This window comes from Anopheles funestus, chromosome 3RL (assembly GCF_943734845.2).
Source record: "Anopheles funestus chromosome 3RL, idAnoFuneDA-416_04, whole genome shotgun sequence".
NCBI classification, from domain to species: Eukaryota; Metazoa; Arthropoda; class Insecta; order Diptera; family Culicidae; genus Anopheles; species Anopheles funestus.
This window is the reverse complement of record NC_064599.1, coordinates 47,737,906-47,756,302: the sequence shown is the minus strand read 5'-3', so window position 1 is coordinate 47,756,302 and position 18,397 is coordinate 47,737,906. Positions and strand designations below refer to the sequence as shown.

The following is an 18,397-nucleotide window of genomic DNA, read 5'->3' as shown; positions in this document are numbered from 1 at the left end:
TCTAACACTAGAATCATAGGTACAGTTACGGATATAAAAGAGTTCGAAGTCACTAAAGTTCCAGGTGGGATTAAGTGTCGGTCCTGTTTCGTAGAAAACCGGTGCCACTATCTTCCTCACTTCTCGACACGTTGTATCTCGCGGATTAGTGATAAAAAGATCATAATATTTGGTTTTTCTTTAGCTTTGGGCTGAACACCGTTATCAGTTTGACTTTTAGGCTTTATTAGAAAACCATCATACGGTAATGCCAGAGTCGTTTAATTTGACAATTTGGATTATTTTTAGGTGTGACCTCCGTTATCTGGGTAGAGGGGAAATGGTTTAAATTCCAACTCTCCGATTGGACTATTCAATCATGATAAGAAAAATATAAAACCTTCCATGAATGCGCGTGCAGTTTATTAACAATTTCTTCCTGCTTACATACTAACGATGCATTCTGAGATTTAACAGTAAAAGCGAGATGAAAGAATTAATTTTCCTTAAAATAGCATTAGCATTGTCGGGCTTAAGCGCATAGCGTTGACCAATAGCGATCGCAAGGCATCTTCAGCATTTTACGCCGGTTAATGCTTTAATTGTTATGATTATCTCGTCTGAACACGAGCATGACCGCCTGAACGTATTACTTTATGCTTAGGTTCGCTATTCATATGTTTGTTGAGATAAGAGTTTATTTATATTTATACGTATCATGCCATGACCGTTTATAGTTCTCGCATGCTCATTTTATGATTGAATGTCGCGCTCGCAACATTCCGCGTCGTCTTAGTTTGCGTAGCGAAAGATCCGTCTATGTCTATGTACACATAGAAGGAGTGGAGGAGTGGAGGAATGGAGAGCTATCTCGGAATTGCCAGGGGGAGATATGGAGAGAAATCGAGGATAAAAACGATGAAAGGCTTTTAAGTTCATAGAAAAGAACACCAAAAGTACAGAGGCCTTAAACAGTATCACGACAATCGGATGATGAATTCGAGTGTCATAGTATTGAGTGTGTCGTCCACATGCACGTGAAAAGACAGGCTCTCGCCTATCCAGGTATCACGGGTTTCCTAGTGAAGGATACTTTACGTACTTCAGTGTACCACAAAGCGTAATTCTAAAATATTCTTTTCTAAGAACGAACAAAAGGGTTTCTTTTTGAGTAAATGGTTTACATTCTTGAGGAGGAGATCATAATGAATATTATAGTTATTTTGCTAAAATTTGCAGTAGAATATATTAGTTTATTCTACGAGAACGGCCGCATAATTCAATGTTAAGTTCAACGGTTCAGCATTCAACCCCAAATCCCAGGACCGTATATCCCGGCTCAGCTGATCGTCTCCTCTCATAACCTGCCGTCATGGGCAGCTGCGCCGACAAAATGCCATCTGTAAGTTGAAGCATGCAGCGACACCCCATAGGAACAAGTCGTACGACATAGCCCTGGCCCGTAACATTACTAAAAGATCTAAAAGAACCGCGAACGTAGAACATTGTTTCTATTCATAAAAGGTTTAGGATGTCGTGCTCTCGTATGAAAGGATCATAGTTTTGATCCGGATTAGCCTATCTTAGCTAATGGAAAATAACGACATACCGTACATTAATTATTCAACATTTATGTTTAAATATATTTTTCCGCAAGCATCGAACGTATCTCGATAAAACAACATCTGTAATATGCACGGATGGCTAGTATAACAGTTTACGACAAATTATGTTTTCATGTTATTTGTTTTGTTTTGCCTTAGGTATGGAATTGAAGGATGAACAAGGAAAATTTAAACGGAAACAACACTCTATCGATCGAGATGCTTCAACATCGTCATCGAGCCCGAAGACACCATCCAACAAGGGACTTCAGAAAATGTCTAGTTGGCATGGCAATTCTTATCAAATCGATTGTACCTTTCTGATAGTTCTTGGTGGCTATGAAAAGCAATTGGAGGACAAGCAGTTCAACTATACGATCACGCTGGAGGATCCACAAGGAGGCAAGTTTGATGATGTAGTGCTTCGTTGCCCTTCACAAAATAGTGCCGTATACATGCAGTGCAAGCATAAAAAAAAGCAAAATTCCACTGCCACCAACCCGCTCAACATTGGACACAAAAAAGGGAAAACAATACACACAGTTAATGCATCTGCTTTACTAGGTCCGTCGATATCAAGTCAATTTTCGATTCCGGTTTACTTCATGTCATTTCTACAAATGCAATGTCAGAGTAATCATAGCGGATCGACGAAAAACCATTATTTGTTATGTACCAATGCCGAAATCGACGAAGATGCAGAACAATACTTTACGACACAAGAAATGAGCGAAAATGATATATTCAAATGTTTCAAAAACCTAGATGCAACGTTCCATCAACTCGACGAACACAAGAGATGGGATTCTCTTGAAGAAAAACTCAGGCAGTCAAGCCTCAGTTGCTTGGCAAAATCTTTAGCTAAATCAATTTATAAACAGGACACGATCAGTCTTGAGATTCATCCGATTTTCGATATATACGCCGTCCTAATCAACAATATTATCGAACAGTCATCAACCTCAGATGCGGCGCACCATTACGAGTTTAAGCAAACATTTCGAAATGCTAGTGATATAATGCAGACTCCAGCAATTAGCTATCTTCGTGAAAAATTTATTGAGGAGTACAAACCTCTCTTGGGAAAAGATCGCGAGGAGACCGATGTTTGGAACGACATTTTGAAAAAAGGCATCAAAACGGAAGTGAATTTTTCATTAGCAGCTACGACGAATGCTTTGAATTCAATGAATAATCAAGGTTCGGAATATGCCAAGATTAATGAAAAGATTACAGAATTTTACACCAAATTTAGATTAGTTTGTACTCCAAGCGAAGAACAACTTCGTACGAACGCTAAACAACTGCTTTCCAAATTAACTAACGCTGAACAAGAGGCCACTTATGATAGCCTGTATAAATCTATATGCAATGCAATGGAAAACAGTGAAAACGTTGAAATAAACAAGTATTTTTTAAATCACACGTTTACAAAGGTAAAACGCAACACAACTTATACGCAAGTGAAAGAGCTAACCAGAGAGTTTATTAAGTCGTTGACCATAAGATATGCAGATAATCTTATCAGACAGGAATGGTTGGAAAACTCCAACTTGTATAAAATTCTTAGCACCCAGTCACTAAGCGGAATGTATTACTATCGTGGTATGGTTGATGTGAATGTCAGTTCCATCATCATTTTACAAACTCTGCAGTTGCTTACAACTGAATGCTTATTTATCCATGCATCCATGTACAGCCAAATCGAAGCGTTGGAAAACATTATTGTTTTTGTGTGTGAATATCTTAATGATCAATATTTGAAACATTATGTAGTCGTAGTCGTAGATAAACAGGAAATCGCTACAATCGAATCATTCACACGACTGCACAAAAGCTATCAGCAGAGGCTTATAATATTGACGAAAACAACAGAAGAGGAACATTCATCAGAGAAATGTTTGCTCGTGTGTGATCTTACAGAGGAAGCGTCAAACAAATTATTCGAAGCAAATGATAAAATGCACTTGTTTGGAACGACTATTTCTTTAAAGAGCATTGTACAAGAAACAGTTAATTTAGCCTTTTTAGTCGATGTTCTGAATTTTAGCGCTAATGCGACGGAAAATACAAACATAAATTTGCACAACTACGAGAAAATTAAACCAAAGTACATACAACGTGATTTTGAAACATATTCTACGTGTATGTCCTCGGATGAACTTACTAACCGGAATATCAAGAAACACTTGGAAACTATAAAAGACTCGGTTTTCCATAAGTCATGCAGTTTTGAGGAAGTAGCAGAGAATCGTCATGTACAGTCAGCGTTATCTTTAGTACAATCATCCATATCAAAACCTGAAGAACACAATGCAATCGATGACTTAATTGACGATAATAATAATTGCAAAGTTTTTATTTTCTTGGACGAAGCTGGTTTCGGCAAATCAACCTATTTTACGTGGCTGGCCTGGCGTTTATCGGAGGTACAACCATCGCTATTAGTGATTAAACTGAATGCTGTAGAATATTCTTCCGAATTCGATCAATTAAAAACCAGGCTAAATGAGCTTGGTGATTCAGAAATGGTAAAAATACTTTTCCTGTTTGTATCTTTGGCTCTAGCTCATGGTAACAAACGATCTTCGGTTGGGATAAAAGAAGTTATGGAAAACAGAGAGTTTTACGCAAATATGTTGCATTTGTCTAATGAACGAGTTTTGAGGCTTGATGAAGCTAAAGTAAAAAGTTTAACTTTAGAGCAAGTGCTGGGATTGCGTCTGTTTTGCAACAAATTCAATGACCGACAACTGATATTGTTATTGGACGGTTATGATGAAATCGTTCCCGATTACTCGGACGTAGTGAACAAATGCTTCGCATGGTTTGCCAACTGTAATGGAATACGTAAAATATATTTATCATGTCGTCCATACGATTTTGAAGTTCATCTGAAGCACGCATTCAGAAGTTCTAAAATTTTGCGATTGAAAACGTTTTCCCATCACCATCAAATACTTTCTTTGCACAAACAAATGTTGAGCGTGGTAAAAGAATATTATGACAGCGAAACGAGACACCAAACAGTTGTGCTCAGTGTCGTCTATGCGATTTTAAATAACCGTTTGGGAGATTTAGCTAATGCGCCGTTATTACTGAACATGGCAATTGACTCATTTTTACAAATCATAAGGCAATATATATTTTTTCCAACAAAAACCATTTCAGACAATTGTTTTACAAATGAACAATTCAACACTTTTCAAATTGTACACACTTTTGTACAAAGGAAATTGGAAATACTACTAACAGAAAAATCATGTTCAACTGATACCTCATTAAAGACGGTGATAGCTCTGCACAGGAATAAACAATTGATAAATCAATTGGAACGAGAACATACTTTTATAGCGATATATATTATGTTTGATAAAAGTCGCATTAGCTCATTTATTTCTGACACAGAATTAAATTCTGCTATGGAAAATATTTCCGAAGGAAGAGAGAAAACTGGCATTTTAGTCGGAGTGAAAAATGGCATTCCAATATTTATTCATAAAATTTTTGCAGAGTACTTTGCAGCGTCATGGCTATTTCATAATAGGAATAGACTTAAAAATGATAGCTACTTTAAATCACAGCTATTTTGGAACGATGGCTTAAATAGAACGCGTGACTTTTTCGACCAAATGATCGTTAGAGAACAAGCCGAAAGAAGCGAAATTCATTTGGCTGTATTGAATAAATCTTTTGAACAAGTAAAGGCAATCCTTTTAAAGAATCCGTCATCCATAAATGGCACAGATATCGGGGGTCGAACCCCTCTGCATTTAGCTTTTCAACATGACCATCATCCGATCACACGTTTTCTGCTGGAAAATATGTCCATCAATTCGATAAATTCAAAAGATGATATTTTTGGCTGGAGTGCCTTAGATTATGCATTTGTCAGAACTAATAAACATGTCATGAAGTCTCTTTTCGAATTCGAAGCAAAGATCAACTTGAACGCCTTGCTCGAGCAATTGTTTTCAAATGATAGCGATACTCTGTTGATTCAAGCATGTAATTATATCAATTATTTAACGTCTGTTGAAGAAACTGAACAGTTAGCAAAGGAAACAGTCAACTATCTGTGCAACAAAAGAGGAGTAGACATAAATGCTCCACGTGAAAAATTAAAAAATTTAACAATTATTGAGTTTTGCATAATGAAAAATACGTATGAATTGTTTAAACAGTTTATTTTACACCTAGCCAACCCAACCAGCTATTTGAGCAACATGGCACACAAACTGTTCCATGCAATGCTCGAAAAAAAAGCGTACAATTTTGTATGCTTTCTTGTCGATGAAATCAATTTATATCCTCAGCCATTCAAGAAAACCCTTACATTGTTTGCAGCTTTAAAATCAGCCATCGAGCTGGATCGAATGAAATCATTTAAACTCTTTCTCGATCAGTTGTGTTTCCAACTTCAAATCGATTGTGCTTATGATGATGATGCTGCTGCTGATGATGACGTTATTGATGATTTTTGTATAAACAGTAATACTCCACCCCTGGATGAACTCGCCTATCAGCTTCCGAAGAGCTGTTGTGTACGAAAGTCCACAAATGTGTTATTGTCATTGCCAGAGTACGTAGAAAACAATATTTTAGTCACAGAACATCTTTTTGAGACGCTTCTGGCTAGAGCAGCACATAAGGGAAATGTTCCCATGATGAGATATATTATCAAGAAATTCCAAAAGCCCATTACTAATAGAACTATTGTAACGGTCATGCGATTATTGCCTAAAGGGAAACGTATGCTGCATGATCAATCCATTCATGCCTTTAAATATCTGTTACACAAAACAACCGATCTACAGGCTATTGATGAGGAGGGACGAAATTTGTTACACATGACCATTCACAATGGCTGTTATTTCATGGTTCTGTGTTTGATCGATACTCAACTCGATCGCACACTGCTCAACGAAAGAATCCGATGGAACGTATTCCACTATATTGCATCCAGCGAATCAAAATACACAAATCGGGCATTGCATTTATATCAACAATTTATGTCGCTAGAGCATCCTGATCGCTTCGATACTCTAGATATCAATGATAACAGTGTCTATGAAATTGCCGTAATCAACAGCAATTGTGATATTGCAAGAGAAATGATAGAAATAACTATAAAAGATCCCAAAGCGTCAGGAGGATTTGACTTCGTGCTAGATTCCGTAACCAAACTGGTGGATTCACATGCATTAGAGGTTTTGGAATATTTTAAATACTTGTTTCAGTATGGAGATTTGATGTGGATGGAACTGTACAGCAGAATCCGACAACGTGTACCATTAATTTAAGCAATTTATCAAAAAACTGGCATTATGTTTAGTTTCAATGAGTTACGAGCAGTAAAGTTGTAAGGCCTCCATCTATTGCCAGGACATAAAAGCGAGAAGTTTCATATTAGCGATTAAATGAATAAACGATCACGGGTCCAATATGCAATACGATGCAAGCCTAGCTGAGATTGATAAGTAAGTTACGAATAGAATGCATGGGATAAATATTTCTTTATAGTTATGCACACTATAAATATAGTTATGAAATCAGAAACTTTTATGTAGCAAACCACATGCTAACAAACCACTCGCAAATACACAACACCATACCCTCTTGAAGGCAGCTGAACGGATTGGAACTCGAACAGTCAGTCGATCGGCAGCTCCATTTCAAGCAAGAAATAGACATGTAAAAGTGTTAGATAATATTATCGTTCATGTGACTTCAAACATCTTAATATAAGATTAACACATAATAAATAAACCTGTATTCAATATAAGTATGCAAGTGGTTGTTTTCTCCTTTTCGGTGTAACGATCCTCTAAGATCATGTCGTGTGAAGCCGGCGCCGTTGTCGTGTGAAGTACACCATCGGGACGTCCTTATGTAAGTGGTTGTAGAGTTATGAAAAGTATGTAATTAATCTAACTAAGTAGCAATTTAATAAATAGAAGGAAGTATATGTATCTAATATTAAAGAAAGTAGGATAAGTGCGCCAGTTTTCGGCAGGTTAGTGCCGTTGTTTTGCAAAAAACGAAAAAACACCAATTATTTGCAATATTTGTGATTGAAAGTGATGTTATTTCGGTTGATAAACTTTCGTAGTATCTCTCTGCATTTTCATTTTCGTGATTCTAACCCGTTTTATGTGCAATATTTATGAAAATGTAAACATTGGTTTTGTTCCTGTTTTCGGCAGCGGAAATATGGACCGTTAAACGTTTTAAACGATTGAAATGATTAGAAAATTGAATTTTAAACATTTTTCCACTTTTCCACTCTTAGTTTGCTAATTTTGTAGCCGCAAAGTGGTTAAAAATGTAATTTTATGCTGCCCGTTTCGATAATTTTGCTGTCAGATTTTGCAGTTTTCATGCTTAATCTAGTAGACCACGCTGTCATTGCATACAAAATCACACAGTTTTATGCTGTCAAACATCATCTTTCGGCATGTACCCATTTTCGGCAGCCTTTAAAGTAAAAAATAAATTATTTATCGAATTTTTAAATTTTTTTAAAAAATAACATAAATTTTAGAACCATTTTATCTGTCAGAAAAGCGCTTCATTCATTTTTTTATGCAGTGCTTTCTTATTTCCAGTAACTGCCGAGTTATCGACTGACAGCAAATTGGACGAAATTTTGTTAACACTTTATGAAAATTGCGATAACTCGGTAAATATTGGGCTAAATGCAGCGAAACTTCGTTTTTGGAGAATATCTATTGGTATTTACGTTTTAAAATAATGTTTGACCGCATTCTATAACGCATTTGTGTATCATTTAGCTTTTATTACTCACCTGCCGAAAATAGGTACACTGCCGAAAACTGGAGCTCTTACCCTATATCGATTTCGCCGCCTGGATAACTTCCTGTTCATCAGATCGCAAGTGTAGTGTAAAAAATAATTCCGTAATATTTACCAGATTTGTATTTTACTCGGGCTTTCCTCAAGGTACTATGTTAATTCCTCTTGTTTTCCTTCTGTTTGTGAACGGTGCTGTGATCTGCTCTATCCTCTCCAATGATACTCATCTGCTATTCGCACATAATCTTCAAATTATCCTTCCTATGTGTATTGTGGATATATTCGCCCGATACTCAAGTATGCCAGTTTTGTTTGAAGCCCTTCTGGCATTGCATCCACTGCCCGATTTGAGAGTGTGCAAAAACTCTCCACACGCATTGCGATTAGGTGCTTTCTACTTCGGTGCTATGTCAATCTACCACCCTACCTTACTCAGTTTAAGCTCCAATCAATGGAATCTAATCACAGGCTCAAGTTGTATTTAACGCGGGTTTGTTTTTGTCAGCTACCGATGCACCTCCCCCCCCGCCTCCCCTTGGTTTATATTCCTCTAAATGTTCCCAACTGTATCTGTAAGCACAAGGGCAGCGCCATTAGTATTTGAGTTAATCCTGTTTCTTAATCCAAATGATATTCCCAGTCAAAGCAATTTTTCTTCTTTTTTTGTGGCTCTTCTTCTTTTTTTCTGTTACTTCAGGAGGCATTTCTGGCTCTCCTTAACGATTGGGATATAATACCAGATCCTTCCGTGTAAGGCGCCTGATTCCACAAGAACCACCGAGCCGCAAATCACTAAACAGCATTTTTTTAATTATTCACACACTTGCTTTTTACTTATTTATCACTCAGGCAGCGCGCTGTGAACAGCCAAACAAACCAGACAAACACGACACTGTTCGAAAGGTGCTCTGCCAATTGTCGTGTAGAACTGTCACTCCATCGACCATCGAAAAATCTGAAATTCTCTGTTCCACAAAAATTATTAACAAAGCAATCCAGCACACAAACCGCTTCGGTGCTATTTGACAAGGTATAGAGAATTTCAAGGTGTGACACAGACATGCAAGACAAAATCAAACTGTTTTGTTCTATGTCGAGTTTGTCTGGTTTGTTCTATGCAGGTTGACAGAGCACCTCCATATGATTGCTTGGATTTGTTCTTGTGGTTTTGTCTGGTTTGTCTTGTTCGAGAAGTGACAGCGCGCTGCCTCACTTTACGCCCGCTAGCGTCCGATACGTATAGTTTGGCTGGAATGCATAAAATTGCACAAATAAATCGTCATGTGTACCTACTTTGATTGATTTATTCGTTAGAACTTTTTTTTTCAGTACCAAGTGTTCAACATTATTCGTGTTGGAAAAATGGCTGTGCCTACTTGATAACTCCCGTAGGAAAAACACAAAACAACTCATAATAATGGCCAGAGGCCACCTAGCGAAACGAAAAGTAGCGGTAAACCTATTCTCATACCTAACAAACGTTCAGCGAAAATTTCATTCCGTTTCGGAGGAGTTTGCACACTAACACCGCGACACGAGAATTTTATATATGTATATAGATAGAAGAGGAAGATAGATGTCTTGAGCGTCTTGAACTGTATTTCGGGAGCCTCCCATATACGTCCTCTCATCCTCAAGACTTCAAACTCATAGCATGGAGTGTTACGATCGCGACAAAAATCATAACATACGCGTGAGAAAATCAAGACCATCGAAAAATATTATGTTTCCTTCCAGGCTAGACAAAAGTTAGGAAAGCTGCAATAGAATTCTAGTTAAAAATGAGCAAAGAACAGAACGTCGCTTAAAATGCAACAGAATGTTACGCAGGATCGCATGGCTAACTTAGGTTTAAATCTACAACACGCAGCTGCATAAACACTGCAAGGAAAGGTTAAGTAATAAACGCGATTTCAACATATCCAAATGCGACTCATAATTAGGGACCAACAACTTCGTTATCCTATACAAACGATTACCCGAAACTTTAAAAATAAAAAGCATCTCGATATGCGAAAAGGTCTCGATGCGCATACATCAATACAATAAAACAACATCCTTTGTACGAACGAGCGCGATACGAAAATAGCGATAACCAGCATACGCCCGTACGCCGTGGCATACGTGGCATGCAATAAAACTGCATCCCGATCCCCATCCGATCAGGCAACATATTTGCGTTTAGGTAAAATAGGGACCGGCGAAAAGGTCGACAGGGAAAAGCGCGCCTATACATTCGGTGCAATTAACTAAAAACGGCCAAATCGGACGATGGTTACAAAATTCTAAAACAACACTTACGGGTAAAACTAGGATTCTACCCACTACGTTCTTAAAACTAACACCCACTCACGGCGTGTAGGATAAGAACCAATACTATCAACATTATGTTTATATATAAGAAGGAAATTTTTCAATAAACGTCACTTGTAACCGAACCTCCAAACCTACGAGTTCTTTCTGTTAGGCAATTCGAGCGGTACTCCACGAATAGGAACTTATATTGATTACTCAATAAAAAGCCTATTTTTTAAAGCCTAAGCCAACGTTAGGAACTAATCCTAGTTAATCCAGGAAAAACCCTACCGTCCGATTCCTCTGTAACTCAAGACAATCAGAAACTTGCGCAAGAAGTTTCCAGGAGTAAACCGACCTTCGCGCGGTAAACTCCAGCAGTCCGGAAGTGGTGTCTTTGTATCACTCCGAACATTTACACGGAGGGATTGTGTTTCGTCCTAGAATTGCTCTTTTTGCGTGTATTTCCACATCATCGTTTCCGCCCACTTTATCTCTTCTTGAGAAAGTATTAGGTACTGTGGTTAGGCTATTCTACGCTTATCTTCAGATTATCAGCGCACCTGATAACTCATGCCAGCGTCCTAAGCTTTCTCTCCAGATGACAGAAACGCTCCGCTTTGACAGGAAGAAGCCCACAACCCGCCTTCTGTACATGAAGATTTACTCACGAAATCACCTCCTATGGAATGGTTGACATGGAATTTGGAATTTGAAATCAAACACCGTTCCAATTAAATTTCGAACGCCCCTTCAATTTTATTGTTACGTCTGCGGGATTTTCGTAAGTGGGTGGTCTGGATCTCCGGCACTCGGTTTGCAGTTTCGTGTATTGGCTTGTATCCATGATAATGCCTCCATGTTGTCCTTCCAGAGTAATCTTCTTTTTACCCGGTGTGATATCTCAGCGGATTTAATAAGGCACTGAACATCTAATTACGCACAAGAACTGGTCTATTTCGCTTCTTGCGACTTAACTCCACCGCTATCGATCACGTACTGGTTTGCACCCGTGTACAAACCCCAAAACTTTACTCCCTCCGCTGTGGCGTGCATTTCGCGGAACCGTCCGTTATACCGCTTACCGCCTTGTATAAAAAGGACCCTTTTTTGTTCCTGTTTATCCGCAGGTACCGAACGACACACCACAACAGAGAGAAAAAAAACAAAAAACAAAAACAAAACTTCCGATGAAACGGAACATCCTCCCCGCCCGAATATTATTAGGGATCCTGCATGGGAAGAGGCGCTAACTTGTGTATCGGACGTTTAAATAAACCGTACTTCGTCTTCACATCTACCACTCGTATCAACCCGTCATCGCCTGGATACACCTTAGCAATTCGTCCTAATTTCCAAAACTGCGGGGGCATGTTGTCTTCCTTCATTAATACCAATGCTCCTTCTTTGATATTATCCTTCTTTTTGGTCCACTTATGCCTGGTCTGCAACTCACTCAGATACTCCTTCTGCCATCGTCTCCAAAAATGTTGCCGAAGTTGCTGAAGCCTCTGCCACTTGTCTAAACGGTTCTCTGGCAGGTCCAAATATGACGGTTCCGCAACTCCAATCAATGGACGATCGATCGTAAAATGTGCAGGTGTAAGGCAGTCCAGATCATGTGGATCGTTTGAAAGGGCGTATAATGGTCGCGAGTTTAACATAGCTTCAATTTGACACAGAAGCGTGTAGAAGTCGGTTATAGTTAACGAAGCAGACTTATAAACTCTTTTTAATACGCTTTTGAAACTTTTTACGCCAGCTTCCCAAATCCCTCCAAAATGAGGAGCATTAGGTGGGATCATTTTCCACGTAACTTCTTTCTCTTGGCAGAACTGGAAAATGCCTTGTTTCGATGTTTCATCCTTGAACATTTCATATAACTCACGAAGCTCATGTTTTGCTCCAACAAAATTAGTAGCATTATCACTGTAGATTTCTTCAGGTATTCCTCGTCTGGATACAAATCGTCTCAAGGCAGCAAGAAAAGCGCCAGTTGAAAGATTCTCTACAGCCTCCAAATGAATCGCCTTTGTGACCATACACACAAATAGACATACGTATCCTTTCGTAGCAGTAACACGACGGATACCTGATTTCAACATAATTGGACCAGCGAAATCCAAACCTACACGTTGAAAGGTAGGAGCAGCTGTTACTCGACAGGTAGGTAGATCACCCATTTGTTGATCCATAGTACTTGGACTACTTCTGAAGCAAACAATGCATTCGTGCAGCACCTTTCGAACCGTTGATCTTGCATTCACAATCCAGAATTGCTGACGCAAAATAGAAATCACTCCAGACGGGCCGATGTGTAGATTTTCACGATGAATTGCTGCAATCAAACGCTTAGTTATGATGCTACGATGTGGCAGTAACAGCTGATGTTTATTGTCATACGACAGATCTGACTTGCGTATACGACCTCCAACTCTCAGCAGCTCACCATCCAAGAAGAGATTCAGATTCTGGTATCGTTGCACAGGTTTACCTTGCTTTACTGCCGACACTACATCCGACAACTCATGATGCTGAATAGCTCTTACAATCCAACGCGTTGATTCTCGCAACTCAGCAATTGTAGGCTTTGGGTCATTAATGCGTTCACCCTTACGTCGTTTGGCATTTTGTTTGAATCGTACAACGTATGCTACTATTCTTTGTGTCTTTCGAAAAGATTCAAATTTTACCAGGATCGGAAGAATATCAAGCGGTACTGTGACGCTGCAGGTAACCACCTTGCGTAAATCAGGAATCTCTTCATCGCGTAGATCCTCCATGGGTTCTGATGGCAAAAAATTACTTCTCAGGAATTCAGGACCATTCCACCACATGTCATTTTCCATCAGAAGTGACGCCGTTTGACCCCTCGAAATTACATCGGCTGGATTATGATTTGTACGGACGTAACGCCAGATGAAGACAGAATTTTCATTGATTTCCGCTACACGGTTCCGAACGAAGACGTTAAGGTGATCCAAAGGTTTCTTCAACCATGCCAAAACTACCTGGCTATCTGACCACATGTTGACACTTTCAAAATGCGAACCATTCAATACCTTGAGTACCATTTTTACCAATCGACAAAGTAACACTGCAGCCAGCAACTCCATTCTCGGGATAGTTACGCCTGATAATGGTGCGACTCGAGATTTACCGACAACTAAACGTAACTGGGCGGTCCCGTTCTCATTCAATGATCGTATATATACACAAGCGCCATAAGCATTTAACGAGGCGTCCGCAAACCCATGTATTTCATTCGAGACTGCATCTGTACTCACTACATGTCGAGGAATTCGAACCTGATTGTCGATTGGCAAGGCCTTCAAAAAGTTGTTCCATTCTACCATCAGTGGCTCATCGATATGATCATCCCAGTTTAGTTTTGCTATCCACAGCCTTTGCATCAGCATTTTTGCTATAACAACCACTGGGGATATGAGACCAAGCGGATCAAATATTCTGGCTATAGTTGAAAGAACCTCTCGCTTCGTAGGAGTTTTATCAATATTTGGAGCCTTTGCTAAAAACATGAACTCATCAGCATTCGGGTTCCACATCAAACCTAACGTTTTTATAAACTCGTTAGCCTCACAGTCATCGAATTTTGTCAATACATCGCAGTCTTCCTTGGGAATAGATTCCAAGAGTCTTTTATCGTTCGCTGTCCATTTATGAAGCTTCATACCTGCGGTTTTGAATATCTCGATGAGTTGAGTTTGTGCTTCAAGAACAGTTCTGATATCATTAGCCCCGAACAAACCATCGTCAACGTAAAAATTTTCCTCGATTATGCGACTTGCCAAAGGAAAACGTTCTCTCTCATCGCTGGCAAGTTGTAGCAGTGTTCGCGTCGCAAGGAATGGTGCTGCTGCAGTTCCGTAAGTAACTGTAGTTAACTCCAATACGCGCAGCGGTTCATTTGATGTTGCTCTCCAGAATATTCTTTGTAGTGGGCTGTCGCAGGGATCCACCTTTATTTGTCGAAACATTTTGGCTATGTCGGCGCTTACCACATAGCGAGGCATTCGAAAACGAAGCATGATGGAAAGTAAGTCGTGTTGTACCTTTGGTCCTGTCATCATAACATCATTTAATGATCTTCCGTTGACCTTCGCTGAAGCATCAAAAACCACACGGCATTTTGTGGTGCTTTTTGTCGGGTTGAGGACAGCATGATGTGGGAGATACCACTTCCTTGATGATGGATCGTCCTTACTTTCGTCTACCACTCTGCAGTGACCTAAATCTTCGTATTCACTCATAAATGCTTGATATTGCGATCGCAACTGTGGATTTTTCAACAACTTGGCTTCTAACGCAAAGAATCTCTGTAACGCCACGCGTCGCGAACTGCTCAATTGTTGTACCGATTCCTTCAGGGGCAATTTCACAACATATCTGCCTGTTGATTCGCGATAGTGTGTTTCGAGAAAATGGGTTTCGCACATTTCGTCCTCAGATTTCACAGAACGCTCACTTGTAACGTCTTCTATTTCCCAAAACCTTTGCATTATTGATCCTAAACGATCATTTGTCGATACGTTGGTAAACATTTCACTTTCCTTGTATAAATCCGCAACACGTCCTCCTATTACCCAACCAAGACGGGTTTCGGTGATCATCGGTAGTGTGTTCGCTCTTTTCACGGACCCTGATATTGTTAATTCCGAGAGACAATCCATTCCCAGCAAAATGTCCACACTGCCTGGATCGTTAAAGGTTGGATCGGCCAACAACGCACTATCAGGCAAGTTCCACGAACTAATATCGAATTTAACAGATGGCATTTTACCAGTAATTTCGCGATACACAAAACACGTGATACCCATAGAAAAATCGGTGCATCGGGATTTCACAGTAAAGGAACACTTCTGCCTTACAGGCGAATCAATGTTTCCAATTCCTTTTATTGGCACGTTCACATTCACCAAATTTACGCCTAATTTCACCGCAAGCGCTTCCGTAACACAACTGATCTGCGATCCACTATCCAACAGCGCACGACACAACAACAACTCCTTGTTCGCTGATTCCGCGTAAAGCAGAACAGTTTGCAATAGAACAATACTCCCCGAGTTAGCGGCATTATCAGCATGCTGGCTTGCGCTCACTCTTTCGGATTCACTTGAAGCTTGTTCTGACTTCACCGAGTTATTGTCATAATGTAAAATTGTGTTGTGTGCTCCTTCGCACTTACTACACTTCACACGCGATTTGCAACGGTTTCGCCAATGTCCTGGTTTCAAGCAAATCAAACAAAGCCGTTTTGATTTTACGTATTGCGCACGTTGTTTTCCTTCTAACAAAACGATTTCCGGACATTTGTTCGTTCCATGTAGTCCCTTGCACAAATCACAAACCTTTTCACTAGGCACATTTTCAACGAACGAAGTTGAAGCCGCATTTCGTTTCATGGGTGAATTTTCGTTGTAATTTGGCCTTTTTTCAACGAAACGACCCTTTTGTCCAACTGCAACATTTGCTTGGCACCTTTCTAACACCGAAACTCTTTCTTTTAGAAAGCACAAGGTTTTTTCGTAATTCGGGAGTTCATTTTTAGGGATGCTAGCTTCCCATAACTTTTTGGTCTCGATATCCAACGAATTAGATATTAGATATATCACCATCGTACAAGAAAGCCCGGCAAAATCTTCACCTAAATACTTCAGGTTTTCCACGTGGCTCTCCACTGATTCCACTAAATTACGCAGACCGACATAGTTCTCTTCGGTTAATTTCTTTAAACTAAACAGTCCACTAATACGTAGGTCCACCATACGACGCTTATTCTCATAGCGATCGGATAAGAGTTGCCACGCGCGTTCGTAGTTACCGTCATTTATTGTCTTTTGATCAATTACCTTGGCCGCATCACCGCTCAAGGCCTTTTCAAGGTGATAAAGTTTTATACGCGGATTGTCACCACTTTTGTCCACAATGTCTCTAAAAATTGTCTTAAATCGCTCCCATTCCTCATACTTGCCACTAAACGTAGGTATGGGGCGAGGCAATGGGGCATGCACAATCACTGGTGGGACACTGGGACCTGAAACCATTGCTTGAGATGATGCTGACTTTGCCACAAAGGCTTCAGATGCACTCTCTAATTCCAACATCACCTCCTCATGCAATTTAATAGTTTCCTTATACTTGGCGTCATGCACTGCACTATCACCAACAACAAGCTTAATAATTTCAGCATAATGCTTGTTATGCTCTTCCAATGCACTATCTGCCTTTTTCCCGTACACTTTGCACTGTACCGCGGTCAGCGCCTTTCCCTCATTCTTCGCCTGCAAAATATTGTCCATTATACGACCTAACTCCTCACATGCAAGATCACGCATATGAATGTTTGGCTTCGCTGCAATAATTGCATCCACCCAGCCCGGTTCTCCGACCGATTTCACGGCTGGTGTGCGTGGCGTTCGAGGTGTGCGAGTCATGATGAAGCGATCTCTATTGATATTCAGCTACCTAATATCATCCGGTTCGAAGGACCATGTGATATCTCAGCGGATTTAATAAGGCACTGAACATCTAATTACGCACAAGAACTGGTCTATTTCGCTTCTTGCGACTTAACTCCACCGCTATCGATCACGTACTGGTTTGCACCCGTGTACAAACCCCAAAACTTTACTCCCTCCGCTGTGGCGTGCATTTCGCGGAACCGTCCGTTATACCGCTTACCGCCTTGTATAAAAAGGACCCTTTTTTGTTCCTGTTTATCCGCAGGTACCGAACGACACACCACAACAGAGAGAAAAAAAACAAAAAACAAAAACAAAACTTCCGATGAAACGGAACACCCGGAATGGTTGATATTGTTCCGTAGATTTCAATATATGCGTCCCGTTTAAACAAGCATGTAGTTCTATGCGTCAGATGCTTCCGAGGAGATACCTTTGCCTTTCCACATATCAGTGTACAGCGAGGATCGCCAGCAGCGCAGACGACCCGTAGATACAGCACACGGCATCCACGAAAAGATGTATTTCCGCATGTTTATACGTCTCCTCCCGTGCTTCTGGAAAGTAACATCAAGAAACTCTGATCTAGGCTTCAGTTTTCTCGACTCCTTGGGGCTTCTAGATTGCTCGATCACCAACGAAGGATGAACCGATTGGCATAAGTGGATCGTGAAGCATCGTATGATGTCAGTAAGCGCAATGTGGAATTAGGAGCACGTTGTTAACCCATGGCCCGTGGTATGGCAGCATGGACACCTTCCTTCCACTGATGCAGAAATAGCAGTTCCGTTGGTTTCCAAGTGCGTGTAAACATAACCCTTTGTAGGTCTTCCCATACTGGTCCCGAGCAACGATGGAGAATCCACCTAGCCGCATCTTCCGCCAATTAATTCAAATCGGGAGTATTGTGGCACCCGAACAATGGACGTATCTTTGGTCTATAGCACCCTACGGTCTATCCTCTGAAATAGTTCTAGAGGATTTCTAATTCCTTTGCAACGATTGTTGATTGGTACTGCTGTTGAATTAGTTCGTTTTCGAACAGGAATGTCTGAGCATCGGGGCACAACACATATCTTGTGCTGATAAACCCTCGAACACAATTGACTACAATTCGACAACCACTTCTTGCCTGTGAAGGGTGATCCAGGTGATCATTGGTATCTTTCCCAACTCAAACCGCTGTCCGCACCAATACCCTTCATCGAGATATGATTGAAA

General features: G+C 40.1%; 3 protein-coding genes across 6 annotated transcripts in view; 2 read left to right on the top strand and 1 right to left on the bottom strand.

Moving 5' to 3' along the window:
- Positions 1-7,371, top strand: part of LOC125767750 (uncharacterized) — a 65,338-nt gene extending 57,967 nt beyond the window's left edge. For 2 of the 3 annotated variants that reach the window (XM_049434612.1, XM_049434611.1), the window contains exon 2: positions 1,743-7,371. In XM_049434612.1, coding sequence (XP_049290569.1) covers positions 1,745-6,886 — 5,142 coding nt within the window. In that variant the 5' untranslated portion in view covers positions 1,743-1,744 and the 3' untranslated portion in view covers positions 6,887-7,371. Of the gene's footprint in view, positions 1-19 lie in introns of all 3 variants that reach the window. The other variant, XM_049434610.1, reaches the window with a different exon arrangement.
- LOC125767751 (uncharacterized) overlaps positions 1-7,371 on the top strand; it is a 64,632-nt gene extending 57,261 nt beyond the window's left edge. Inside the window, exon 2 of the mRNA XM_049434613.1 lies at positions 7,209-7,371. The gene's annotated coding sequence lies outside the window, so the exon portion shown is untranslated. The remainder of the gene's footprint in view (positions 1-7,208) is intronic.
- A 4,267-nt stretch (positions 7,372-11,638) lies between these two features.
- Positions 11,639-18,397, bottom strand: part of LOC125767774 (uncharacterized) — a 61,894-nt gene continuing 55,135 nt past the window's right edge. The window contains exon 2 of one of the 2 annotated variants that reach the window (XM_049434665.1): positions 11,639-12,028. In XM_049434665.1, coding sequence (XP_049290622.1) covers positions 11,918-12,028 — 111 coding nt within the window. In that variant the 3' untranslated portion in view covers positions 11,639-11,917. Of the gene's footprint in view, positions 12,029-17,255; positions 17,496-18,397 lie in introns of those variants that run through there. The other variant, XM_049434664.1, reaches the window with a different exon arrangement.